Source organism: Callorhinchus milii, unplaced genomic scaffold (genome assembly GCF_018977255.1).
Source record: "Callorhinchus milii isolate IMCB2004 unplaced genomic scaffold, IMCB_Cmil_1.0 Scaffold33, whole genome shotgun sequence".
NCBI lineage: Eukaryota > Metazoa > Chordata > Chondrichthyes > Chimaeriformes > Callorhinchidae > Callorhinchus > Callorhinchus milii.
In genome coordinates, this window is record NW_024704774.1 from 367,893 (window position 1) to 381,710 (window position 13,818).

Below are 13,818 nucleotides of genomic sequence, written 5' to 3' on the forward strand. Positions count from 1 at the left end.
GGATGTCAGGAAAGGGCAAAAATCGGGCCCCACAGGTTAATAGACGGTTGACACAAGCTGTCAAGACTCATACATGAATAATGGCCATTTGGACAAAGTACTAGAGGGCACCTTGGAAAGTAATACAGTAGAAAATAATAAAAGGTGTCACATATCTTCAGGAGAGGAGAAAGCTGCCAGGAGAAATATTGGCAGATTTTATTTGAAACAAGAACCACTGAACATTTTAAATGATCCAATCACCATGAACACATTATCAAAATTATTTTTTTTAAGTTGATGTATAAACGGTATTACAAGCACAAGGGCAACTTTAAGGCCAATTTTACACACACAAAGTTCAAATTACTGTACCTTGTGTTTAATCTTAACCACTAATTGGCACCTTATGTTATGGGCCGGATATTGACAATTGTCTTTCTTGCAAATCAGATCTGCATAAGCACTACATTTCAAATTTGGAATATGCATACAATTAAATATGATCTTTAAGTTTATATAGGAGAGTGGAAAGTAATTTATTGCTAGGACATATTTACTAGAAAACAAACAACAAGTAACTTGCTTCCAAATTATGAACAAGATCTACTCTATTTAGTGTTCTGCATGTAAATGCGGAGTACCATACGAGTACCAACATAAACTATTTTTTGACCTGGAACGCAAATTTCAAGCACTAAATATAATTTATTTCAATTATAAAAACAGAAACTTTTCAGAGGAACCTTTCCACTGCTTTAATACTCAGACTAACTATTCGCGTGAAATCCCCTGCCACAACAGTGTTGATTGTTAATGATCGTATTGATACGGGTCACATTCTGAGGCTCCATTTACTGGATTCGCTTATCTTTTTGAGTCCTTTTACTTTTATTTCACATTATAAAATCTCTGAATAACAATTGCACTTACACTCTTATTTTTGTAGTCACTGTAGAATTAACCTTTGACAGAATAAATTGGTGGTGGCTGCTCCTTTCCTTTGATTCTTGAGTTATTAGCATTTTCAATTTCCAAGGATTTTCTCTTGGCTCTTGTTCAGCCAGACTTCCTTTATCAATAACGTTTGCTGAAGTTTGGCTGCCAGAAGACTGAACAATGTTATGCTCTTCTGAATCTAAAGCAGCTGTATTTTCATTGCATTTAGGTCTTCTATTTTGGTCTAATTCAGTGGATGCAATGTCCAAAGAAACACTGAAATCTTCATTACATGCTACCTTGGAAGTAGGTTCAGCTGAATGAGTCTCTGAGGTCTTTAAAACAGCAGATTCATTCATTTTTTGACCAGAAAGTGAAGCATTTTCATTTGTGGATGAGGGATTCTTGGATCTGCTGAAATGGGTCTCTGAGTTTGACATTTTTACGGAACTTTTTCCTGGAGACTCTGCTTCATTCTCTGTGGTTGGATTGGAAGGTGCCCGTTGTAGTATCTTCTTCTGTGGCAAGGTTGGCCTCGGACTTTCTGGCACAGATTTTTCATTTGAAACGGGCACCTTTGGCGACGTTTTGTGATGGATTGTCGTGGAAGAATCCTGCTTTGGCGACAAAGGACCTTTAACTATGATTTTTGAGGACTGATTAGTAGAGTTTTCTTCATTGTTATTGGAAGCAGTTTCTTTCAGAGATCCCTTAGCTGAGTTAGAAACAGCACTGTTAGGGACTTTATCAGACTGCTGATTATCAGATTTCAGGGATCGCCTCCTTCTGGACTTTTTCGGACCAAATTTGGTTTCTGTAGGTGTTTTTCCATCCATGTTAGATATTTGTGTTGCCAAACTCAATTCACCATTAAGATTTAATGACAAATCAACAGACTCCTCTATTGTGGTTTGATAATCGACTGCAGCAGTAACAGGTAAATAAATTGTTTTCTCTGTATTTGATTCTAGTAGCTGTGAGCCATTCTGATTTGCTTCTGATAGATTCCCTTCAGTAAATTTTTCAGCCTCTTGCGAGGTCGTTGAAATGCCACCAATGTTAGGAATACAAGATGTTCCCACCTCTACAGGCTGATTATCTTCAGCGCCTGTTTGAAATGTGTTTTTCTCGAATGAATTATATTGTGCTGCCAAGGCAGTTACAGATGGTGATTTTACAGGAATATTTTGATGTTCAGTGGAGGGTTCAGTTCCCCTCTTAAGATTTTGTAATGTCGGTGTTTCACTGTCTGGAACTTTACATCCAGAACTATTTGACTTAACAGTGTCCTCGTTTTCCAAAAGCACTGATGTCTTTCCCAACGCGTTTAATCCCAGATCAATACTTTTAAAGGGCAATGAAACAGATTCCTGTGTGAGAGTCACAAATGAATTTTCTTTGATTTCCGAAGTAAGTACTTTGAAGCCAGTCACTGTCTTTCCTGCTTTACTGAGATCGATCCTCTCAATCTCAAACACCTCAAAGATACATTCCTTTGCAGAAGAAGTGACTACAGATTCGAGATTACTTTCATGGTCATATCGGTCTTCAGTTAGTCCAGCAGTACTTACATATACAGAGTCCTTCACACCCAGCTGGCTGGTATTCTGGAGTACGATTTCATAGGGAGTAGCATCACATTCCCCAATCTGATGTCTCTGTATAACGTAACCTTCAGAGAACAAATCTGCAGCTTTAGCTCCTGAAGTTGTTGAATTTTCTTGTTTATTTACCACCGTACTCTCTAAGGTGTTCCACAGACTGTTTCCCGAAGCATTAGCCAATCCTTTTGTTGAGTTGCTGTCAACAGTTGTCAGAGACAGATCTCCAACACAATCGGGTGTGAGCTCCGTTTCAATTTGCTGACTGCTGTGTAAGGTGGCATGTACCTCTGTGGCTTTCTGATTTTCAGGTGAAATCAAAGACTGCTCAAGTGGATCGCCGACTGCTACGAACCGATCCTCTTGGAAACTCAGATCCTGAAAATCCCACGATGTCTCCTCCACTACAACTGTCTTACCGTTGGATTCTTTCACTCCTTCACTTTCATAATCCTGCGAAGTTGAAGATTTTCCTGGAGTATCAGTTTCTCCTGTTCTTTCACCCTGGAAAGGACTGAGGTCCTTTGCAGTTGGCGATTCCTCCACAGAAGAATTTAAAGGTACAGTAGGGGAATTTTTCACACCTTTTCTTCTGGTAGAACTAAAGAAACTTCCCAGGTAATCCAACAGTGGCTTTGTTTTTCCTTCTTCTGCCTTTCCAGTACCTGTCGGATGTGACCTTTGAAACTTTTTTTTTAAAAGTGGAGGAAAGGGAAGAAGGGGGAGAGAGAAAGTTATTGATTTTACGCCAAAAAAACAGGAGCAAGTTACTAAACTGCTGAGCCGAGCACTGTTTAGCGACAGTGAAACTTCAAACGCACGAAAAACGTTCTGTTAAACCAAACACCGAGGCCGGAAAGTTGCATAATTTTAAAAATAAATCTGACTGCCGGAGAGGAATTTCAGGAACTTTCATTTCTGCCGAGGGTGGGTCCCCAGCCCGTTTGTGTGAAGCGCCTCTCCAAATAGAAACTCCTTGTGAAACTCTTTGTGTAACCGCCCCCCCCCCCCTCTCTCTCACCCCCCTCTCTCTACCCCCCTCTCCCCCTCCCCTCTCTCTCTCTACCCCCCTCTACCCCCCCTCTCTCTCTCTCTACCCCCCTCTCCACTCCCTCTCTCTCTCTACCCCCCCCTCTCTCTCTCTCTCTACCCCTCTACCCCCCTCTCTCTCTCTACCCCCCTCTACCCCTCCCTCTCTCTCTCTCTACCCCTCTCTCTCTCTCTACCCCCCTCTCCCACCTCTCTCTCTCTCTCTACCCCTCCCTCTCTCTCTCCCCCCCTCTCTCTCTCCCCCCTCTCTCTCTCACCCCCTCTCTCTCACTACCCCCCTCCCCCCTCTCTCTCTCTACCCCCCTCTCTCTCTCTACCCCCCCCTCCCCCCCTCTCTCTCTACCCCCCTCTCTCTCTACCCCCCCCTCCCCCCCTCTCTCTACCCCCCTCTCTCTCTCTCCCCGTCACTCTCTCACCCCCTCTCTCTACCCCCCTCCCTCCCTCTCTCTCTCTCACACACCCCCTCCCTCCCCCCCCACCACGAGCGCTCAGTGCTGTGATGAAGGGCCGTTTCCTCTTGTAACACCCACATGTGCGCCGCCGCTGTGGCCGCCGCTGTGCTCAGGTGCGCTCTGACCGCGTGGGTGGCGGCCGCAGGTGAGTCTCAGCGCCGCGCGCTCCAGGTGAGAGCCCGTGACGTCAGCCCCCACCCCCTCCCCTCCCCCCCCGCAGTGTGCAACACCTCCACAGGTAGAGTGGTGACAGCAGGCAATGAGTCACTCCAGCCAGTGAGTGAGTGAGTGAGTGAGTGACAGCAGGGCAGGGAATACAGCAGGTGGACACTCACTCACACACACACTCACACACACACAGGTAATGGCTGCAGCCACAAAAGGCGACGCGTAACACCAGCCACAGAGTGAAGACTGTGCACTGAAGGCTGCAGTGGGTGTCCGCGGGGCTCAGTTGGTGGCACTCTTCCTTCTGAGTCAGCAAGTTTTTGGTTCAAGCCTCAAGTCGGGACTTAGAACTCATGTCGTCTTAACAACAACAACAGCAACAAGATTACATTTGTATAAGCGCCTTTCACGTCGGGAGGACGTCCCAAGGCGCTGGACAGTGTGCTTCATTTCAGAAGAAGGTGGGGGGGGTAAGGGAGGGGAGGGGAGGGGAAGGGGGGGTGGCCGATGGCATGGTCGAAGAGGAGGGTTTCGAGGTGTGACTTGAAGGAGGCTAAGGAGGGGGTGAGGCGGAGTGATTGGGGGATGGAATTCCAGAGGTTGGGGGCAGAGTGGCTGAAGGCTCTCCCGCCAATGGTGGGGCGGGTGGGTCGGGGACGTGGAGCAGACCACAGCCGGCTGAGCGGAGGGAGCGGGCGGGTTGGTAGGGGGCTAGGAGGTCGCAGAGGTAGGGTGGGCGAGGCCAGGGTGATCCAACTGGCATCTGGACCAGGGGTTAATTTCATCTGGTCCACGAACACAGTGAGTCTGGAGCCCAGACTTGGTCTGACCCAACGGGAAAAACAGAGGCGAGAGGCAGCAGTTAGCAGCAGAACCTGCCAGCAGAATCACTTTCAAGCCGGTAACAGGAGAAGCACAGACAGATACAGACACACAGAGACAGATACAGACACACATAGACAGATACAGAGGCACACACAGACAGAGACAGATGCACACAGATACAGAGAGAGATATAGAAACAGATACCTTGTCTCTGTCTATTATTTTTTTTTAAATATATATGAATTTTTACATTGTTTAAAGTTTGCATTGTAAATAAATTCAGTGAAATTAAGTAATACAGTCACACAATTTAAAACATAGGATTTCTATATGATTCTTAAGTTATGTTTCTGGAAGGGAAACATAAAAATATTGCTTAGGCAGCCCACGGATGTTTCTTAAATCCAGCATCCAGCCCTGAGCAGCCAAAAGGTTTGACCCCAAGTTGACAGTGCTATTGCAGTACTAAGGATGTGCTGCATTGTCCTTCAATGAGTTGTTAAATCAAGGCCCCATCTGGCTGTTCAAATGGATGTTAAAGATCCCAGGGCAATATTTGATAAAGGAGGGGTCTTTTTTCCAGTATTCTGGCCAACAATCCCCCAGATAAAATTGTTCATGGCTGTTTATGGAACTGTTTACAGACTGCCGAGTTTGCCCAATAAAGACACAATCACACTACTTTGCTGTATATCTGTGAATCTCTTTGGGACATCTTCCTGATGTGAACATTTTGAAATACCAAATGTAAAGATTATTACATTATTAAACGCTACGAGAGCTTGATCCATAGACCATACAAAAGAAGAAAAAGGTATCATTGAGATTTTTTTTGAGATAATCCAGAAATGTTTAAAATGCATAATTCAAAAGAGGTTCACGTTTGAACTGTACCCCGCCACCATTAGAAGTTAGGAAGTACAGAGAAACTAACATTTGGGAAGACATTTTAATAACAACAACAACTTGGATTTATATAGTGCCCTCCACACCGGACGGCGTCTCTGAGCACTTCACAGTAACGGATCCCAGGGCCAAGCCAGGGGGAGTTGGAGGAAGGTGACCAAAAGCGCCGTTGAAAAGAAAGGTCTTCAGCAGAGACCTGAAAGTAAGAAGAGAAGGGGTGAGACGAAAGGAGTGAGGAAGGGAGTTCCAGAGCCTCGGGGCATAGTGGCTGAAGGCACGGCTGCCGAGGGTAGAGTGGAGAACTCAGGGCACAAGGAGGAGGCCAGACCCGGAGGAACAAAGACAACGGGCACTGTTTTGAGGAGAGAGGAGTTCAGAGAGGTAGGGGGGTGCGGAGGAGTGGAGGGATCTGAAGACAAGGATGAGGATCTTGAAATCGAATAATGAATAAGTGGGAGACAGTTTGAGGAGCTATTAGAATATTGTAAAATGCTGTTAAAAGGAAGTTTGCAGAATGAAAATGAATGAGACGGTGACAACAAGAAGTTACGTTTATACACTTTTTGTATCAGGAGGACATCTCAAAGTACTTCACACAATTGACTGAGAGCAATAGTAACTAGGAATGAAATTTCAGGCTGGTTCAGAAAAAGAGAAGGGAAGGGAAACTGGAGCGGGAAAATATTAGACTCATCTAGATTTGAAGATAAGAATTAACAGGGCGAAACCTTGGGCAAGTTTCCTTACTCCACAAGCCTAACAATAATCCCTCCAAAACCAAAAACAATAATAAAAATTGGTAATTTTCAATCTACGACTGTTTGTGGGACATTGCTGTGCGCAATTGGCTGCCGCATTCGCCCACAAATATACAGTCAATTCACTTTACAGTGTGATCTGTGAAGCGCTTTGGGATGTCCTCCCGACGTGAAAAGCGCTATATCAAATGCAAGGATTATTATTATTATTATTATTAACATTCAGCCTGAATAACAACTTCAGGCTGAATGTTAAAGGGTACCTAAGAGAAAGATACGAATCGTGATGTTTGGGTTGGGATTGATTGGAACAGTGTAGAAGGCCAAGGGTGGGTGCGGGAGGAAATTGTTAGTGGTTAGCCACAAGCAGATGCCGTTCATGTCTAGGCACTGATCAGAGGTGCTGACTAAGAAACTACCTTCCAGACTTAATCAAAAAAATCACTCTTAAAAATTATTCAAATTAATGGTTGTAGGATTATGAATTTCTCCCCCTAATTAAATCCCAATTTGATTGGCACTTTTAGGCAAGAGGTATTTAGGAACCTCCCAGTTATTGTGCTCAATTTTGCATTGTCCACAGAACTGAGCAAGCAAAACAAGTTTTATTTATGCATATGTGGAGGCAAAACTGGCAGAGCACCCTTTCACGAGCTTGAATAAAATCCTGAGGTTTATCACAACTTTGTAACCTCTGTTATTGCCCATCCTTTGGGTGAGATGTTAAACCGAGATCCTGTCTGCCTATTCACGTGGACTTTAAAGATCCAATGGCAGTATTTGAAAAGAGAAGGAAGTTTTTTCCCATGTAATGGCCAAAACCCCCCCAGAAAAAATCGGTAATTCACTTCCTGATTGTTTGTGGGACACTGCTGTGAGCAAATTCACTATTGTGTTTGCCTACAACAACAACTTGTATTTATATAGCACCCTTCACACAGGGTAGCATCCCAAGTGCTTGACAGTGGCGGAACACGACACCCAGTTAGGGGGAAGGGAAGGTGACTGTAGGCTCGGTCAAATAGGAAGGTCTTCAGGGGCAACCTGAAGATGGAGAAGGAAGGGACAAGGTGGAGGGATAGAGGAAGAGTGTTCCAGAATTTTGGGGTGAAGTGGCTGAAAGTGCGGCCACGAATGGTGGAATGGAGGGCACAAGAGACATGCAGAAGGGCGGAGCCAGGCGAACGGAGGCAGCGGGTTGTGGATTGGGGGGTAAGCAGGTCTGTGACGTAGGGAGATGTCAGGCTATTGCAAAGATTTGAAAATGAGTGTGAGGATCTTGAAATTGATCCGTTTGGTGATAGCCAGTGAAGCCTAGCTAGAACTGGTGTGATGGGGGTACAGAGTTTAGTATGGGTGAAACGTGGAGTTTAGTACAAAATACAGTTGCAACATTTTTACAGTAAATCCTGTGAAGTAGTTTGAGACGTTCTCCTGACATGAAATATATCAAATGCAAGGATTATTATCATTATATTTACTTTGTAGCACACTGTCACCAGAGCAGTCTAAATGTGGAAGTAAAATTTATGATGAGGTGGTACTGTTAACTCTAGCAGCAGTTTTCTCAGGATACCGGGAATCAGCAGTAAATCAAGGCCACAATGTAAAAGCTACTTAAATGCTCTATGCTACTTAATGTAGCAAAGACTACCTTTAATACAAAAAAAAAGTAGAAACCTATTATGAAGCAGTTAGCAATAACACAAGTTTACTTACTGCATGGCACCCCAAAATTTACTTAATCCCAAAATATAAAAGGGACTTCGATATTGCAAAGGAAAGTTAAAATAGTTAATTTCCAGTTGCAATCACTTGCTGTGCACTGTACATGTGAAGCATGCAGGACATATTATTGGGAGCAACTTATCACTTTAGTTTCCCTTGCTGGAATTTAGTCTTTCTACACTCATGCACTATGAATGCCACTGCGCCAAAAGGTATCGTACGTTGATAGCACTGATTGGGATTTTATGGATTCCCTGCTAACATTATAATGAAGCTCCACTGTACTTGCAGCCACTTCCTTCACAAGATGACATTAGCTGTGCTTCCTCCACATAGTATGCATGCGCAATGCATGGAAGTGACATCGGTGATGCTTCCTGCGCCAAGTGTGCAAGACACCAGACATGATGACAACAACAAACTTATGACCTAGAACTCAGCCATTTTTTTGCACAGCAAACTGGCTACTCAATGCCTGAAATCATTTCTTCCAGTGTAAAAATAATAATAATCCTCGCATTTGATACAACGCCTTATCGTGTCATTGAGACATCTCAAACCGCTTCACAGAATATACTGTAAAGTGTATTGACTGTATTTTGTGGGAGAAATGAGGCAGCCAATTGCACACAGCACATCCAGCAAACAGTTGTGGATTGAGTAACACATTTTTTTTGGGGGGAGGGATTATTACCTCTGGAAAGCAATCCGCCAATCAACTAACAACTGGGTTCCTACTTACTGCTCGGTAAACAGGCGGGTGGAGTAAGGAAACTTGCCTAAGATTTCGCCATGCTCAGGAATTGAACCCGGGTCCTCTCGCTAACCACAACGCTATGGAACTCCCAAGATTTCTGCGTACCTTGTTTCCACCTGTGCCTGAGCCCTCAGAAGCCCTAAACAGTGCTACATCAAAGGTGATTATAATGGTATTCCCTGAATACAGACAGTTTACATAGGACATCACAACGCGCTTAACAAATGCGTTTTGGATGGTCTTGTGCTTTATAAAGAGTAAAAAGTTGAAGAAATCTACAGTATATATATATTTGCAATATTCCTTGCATTGGGTCAGAGCCTATTAGTGTCAAAACGTTTCAAGCACTTCAAGGTAATTGTTATCAAGTGTGGTGACTGTGTATTTTCCAGCAATATAGTATGTGAAAAAACAACAAGCTTCTTGAGCACTACTTTCTCAGTAGAGAAGATGTGAAAAATCCATTTTGGATCACCAGAGGACCATGAGGTCTGGAATGCAAAAGGAGGATTAAGAAGGGAGCTAAAAAAAAAACAAAGAGGTGGTAGCTATTGGTCAGATTTGTCTGATGTTAAGAAACGTTCTCTTTTTCCCATTGGAGGGGATAATCAGGGTTCAGTGATTTAGATACTGCACTGTGAGAGAAGTGAAGGTTGCGTGCCTGAAGGATGTTAACAAATGTAGAGATAGATCATAAACAATGGTTAGAGTTGGATATTGATATGAAAAATGAATATAGTGAAAGACACGACAGAGCCCTAGAGAATCCTGTAGCTCAGTCGTTAGAGCACTCGCTTTGCAAGCGAGGGACCTGGACCTGGCAGGGTGAAACCTTGGCCAAGTTTCCTTACTCCACACCCTAATAATAATCCCTCAAAAACAATTGGTCACTTTACTCCACGACTGTTTGTGGGACACTGCTGTGCGCAATTAGCTGGTGCGTTTCGCCCACATAATATTCAGTCAATTCACTTTACAGTATATTCTGTGAAGTGCTTTGAGACGTCTCGAAGACATGAAAAGCGCTTTATCAAATGCAAGGATTATTATTATTATTAATCCCCGAGTTCATGGGAAAAAAAAATGTCAAAGGATGTGTATCCAACAAACAATTGTGGATTGAGTGAAAATAAAATAAATGTTTCTTGATTGAATGTTTCTTGATAAAAAATGCTATTTGTTATTTCTATGATTATTTTGTTGGCCAACCAAAAAGCTTAAAAAATGACCTTGCCAATAGAGGATTAGGTTAGGTTTTCAAGAGCGTGTAAAGAATTTGCAGAATATTTGGGAGGCGTTTTTGGCAAACAATCAGAAAGAATGTCTGCTAGAGGACAGGAAGTCAAACAGTCAACACTTTTTCTCAATAAAATTATGCTTAACAGCTCTAACAGAGGTTATGAACAGAAATTAAGTTTACTTGGAATAGTTTAATATGTGTGATTTTATTCCATGCTAGTTAAAATATACAGTGGTTACTCTACTGGCACAGATAGAAGGAATAGAGGAGCAAAAGCAAAATTTTAATCTGGGAAAAGCTGTGAAATATTATCTTAGACCATTCCAGGAAGCTGATTTGCAGTGCCAAACAAGCTGGGTCTAGCTGAATAGGTGTGGTTTGTTTGAAGTAAGGCAGTTCAGAACAGCCCAGAGATGAGTAAACAGTTCCAGCCTAAGAGTTAGGATTATAGGAAAAATAATAATAATAATTCTTGCATTTGATATATAAAATAATAATTCTTGCATTATCACGTGATTGAGACATCTCAAAGCGCTTCACAGAATATACAATACAGTAAAGTGAATTGACTGTATATTTTGTGGGCGAAACACTCAGCAGTGTCGCACAAACAGTTGTGGATTGAGTGACCAAATATTTTTATTTATTTTTTGATGGGATTATTACCCACGGAAAACAAACAAACGGGTTCCTACTTACTGCTTGGTAATCAGAAGCAAACAACAAAAAAAAACCTAAAATAACTGAAAAGCAAAATTTGTGGACCACTGAAGCCTACCGATATGGTGATGGACAAGATGTTCAAGATAGCTTGTGGAATCGGCGCTTATCTGAGCAGAGATGCATAACCACTGTTGTTGGTGAACAACTGAAGTCACCAAGGGCAATTTCAGCAGAGAAATTACAATTTCATTGATTCTTCATTGATTCAATATTTTAATGGACTTTAAAACATAGTCCCTTAGCTCAGTGGTTAGAGCACTCAACTTGCAAGTGAGACACCTGGGTTCAATTCCAGGCAGGGCAAAACCTTGGGCAAGTTTCCTTACTCCACACGCCTAATAATAATCCCTCGAAAAAATAAAACAATAATAAATTGGTCATTTTAAATCCACGACTGTTTGTGGGACACTTCTGTGCGCAATTGGCTGCCACGTTTTGCCCACAAATATACAGTCAATTCACTTTACAGTCTATTCTGTGAAGCACTTTGAGACGTCGAGAAGACGTGAAAAGCGCTACATCAAATGCAAGGATTATTATTATTATAGTTATCCAGGTTGGGAGTGAACTAGCAGCAATGGAAATTAGGTGTCTTGTTCGACCCTCAACTGTCTTTTCCTCCCCACATCCAAGCCATGATCAGCTCTACCTTCCCTCACCTCCATAATATCGCCCGATTCCGCCACTACCTCACCCCTCAGGCCGCTGAAACTCTTATTCATGCCTTCATCACCTCCAGGCTCGACTATGCAAACACCCTGCTTGTCAGCCTTCCCAACTCCTCCCTCCACAGGCTGCAGATAATCCAGAACTCTGCAGTCCGTGTCCTCTCCCGCACCAAACTCCGTGACCTCATCTCCCCCATTCTCACCCGACTCCATTGGCTCCCTATCCTTCAGAGGATCCAGTTCAATATCCTGGTCCTCACCTACAAAGCACACCATGACCTCGCCCCACCCTACCTCTGCGACTTCCTAACCCCCTACCAATCCGCCCGCTCCCTCCGCTCAGCCGGTTCTGGCCTGCTCCACATCCCCCGGCCCACCCGCCCCACCATTGGTGGGAGAGCCGTCAGCCACTCTGCCCCCAACCTCTGGAATTCCATTCCCCAATCACTCCGCCTTGTCCCCTCCTTAGCCTCCTTCAAGTCCTGTCTCAAGACCCTCCTCTTCGACTATGCCATCGGCCACCCCCCTTCCCTTCCCCTCCCTTCTCCCCCCCTGACCTCAGCTCGGGTCTGAAATGAGGTACACTGTTCAGCGCCTTGGGACAAATGTAATCTTTTGTTGTTGTTAGATGAATCTGATGAGATGAGAAAGAGATATTCTTTGGCTAAAAGTAGGTGATTCAAAGAAGATGACGTCATCTGGAGAAACATCAGAATGAAAATGAACACCAACATATTCCATTTGTCTTGTTTATTGTCTTGTTGGACAAAGCAGGCGATAAACACCCTATAGGTGTGCCTTTCAACTCCTTCCTTGATAATTTCTATCTCATCCATGTGACTCCTATATGTAATTACTGGATGTGTATCACATGCACTGGAATATCATAGTTTGATCAGAAAGGAACAGGCTAGATTCTGTTCTCGTGAGGAATGTGTGGAACAACAACAACAACAACAACAAGATTCCATTTATAGAGCGCCTTTCACGTCAGGAGGACATCCCAAGGCGCTGCACAGTTGGGTCATGACCGGTTGTAGCTTTGTATGAGATTGCAGAATGTCATACTGCTAAAGGGAAACCTACCTACATTACGTTCATTGGCTTCCATAGGCCTTTCAATCTAGTGCTTATTAAAGTCCTCATGATGAAACTAGAAACTATGGGAATACTTGGTCAAATCTTGGATTTTATTCAGAATGTGTATTCCAGTTCCAAGATCTGTACAAAGGTTAACAGTAGACTCATTGAGCCCATCCTTCTTGAAAGGGGAGTAAGCAAAGCTGCCCATTGTCTCCCACCCATTGTCTCCCACCCTATTCGATTGTGGAGTCCTGTAGCTCAGTGGTTAGAGCACTCGAGAGACCTGAGTTCAATTCCAGGTCAGGGAGAAACCTTGGGCAAGTTTCCTTACTCCACACGCCTAATAATAATCCCTCCAAAACCAAAAACAATAATAAATTGGTCATTTTCAATCTACGCCTGTTTGTGGGACATTGCTGTGCGCAATTGGCTGCCGCGTTCGCCCACAAATGTACAGTCAATTCACTTTACAGTGTGTTCTGTGAAGCGCTTTGGGACGTCCTCCCGACGTGAAAAGCGCTATATCAAATGCAAGGATTATTATTATTATAAGTGCTCATCAACATTGTGTTAAATGGCATGGAGGGAAACAAACTTATACAGGTATATCTGTTTCGTTTCTTCCTGATTTTTGTTTACAGATGGTATTGTATCTCTAGTGGACTCACCTGCGGATTTTCTGCACTGAATGCACCATCTTAAACAATGGGCCACCTGGTGGAACATGGTGGTGGGGTCCCCAAGTGTGGAATCAAGATTCTGCACAACTCAAGGGAACTCATCAAAGGGTATTGATTGGAACAAATCAATGGGCATCAGTCCCAATTGGTGATTCTTATTGATACCTTGGGGTTGTGGTGGACAAAACCTTTTGCTTGGACACTGTTCCCACATAAAAAAGGGGTGAAGGGCACTCTGGTCGTACTTGTCTCTCTTCAAGG

General features: G+C 43.5%; 1 protein-coding gene across 1 annotated transcript in view; it reads right to left on the reverse strand.

Annotated features, from left to right (window-relative positions):
• Positions 1-13,818, reverse strand: part of LOC121851361 (probable serine/threonine-protein kinase nek3) — an 85,458-nt gene that overhangs the window by 1,515 nt on the left and 70,125 nt on the right. The window contains exon 3 of the mRNA XM_042345193.1: positions 913-3,206. Within this exon, the coding sequence (XP_042201127.1) occupies positions 913-3,206 (2,294 nt within the window). The remainder of the gene's footprint in view (positions 1-912; positions 3,207-13,818) is intronic.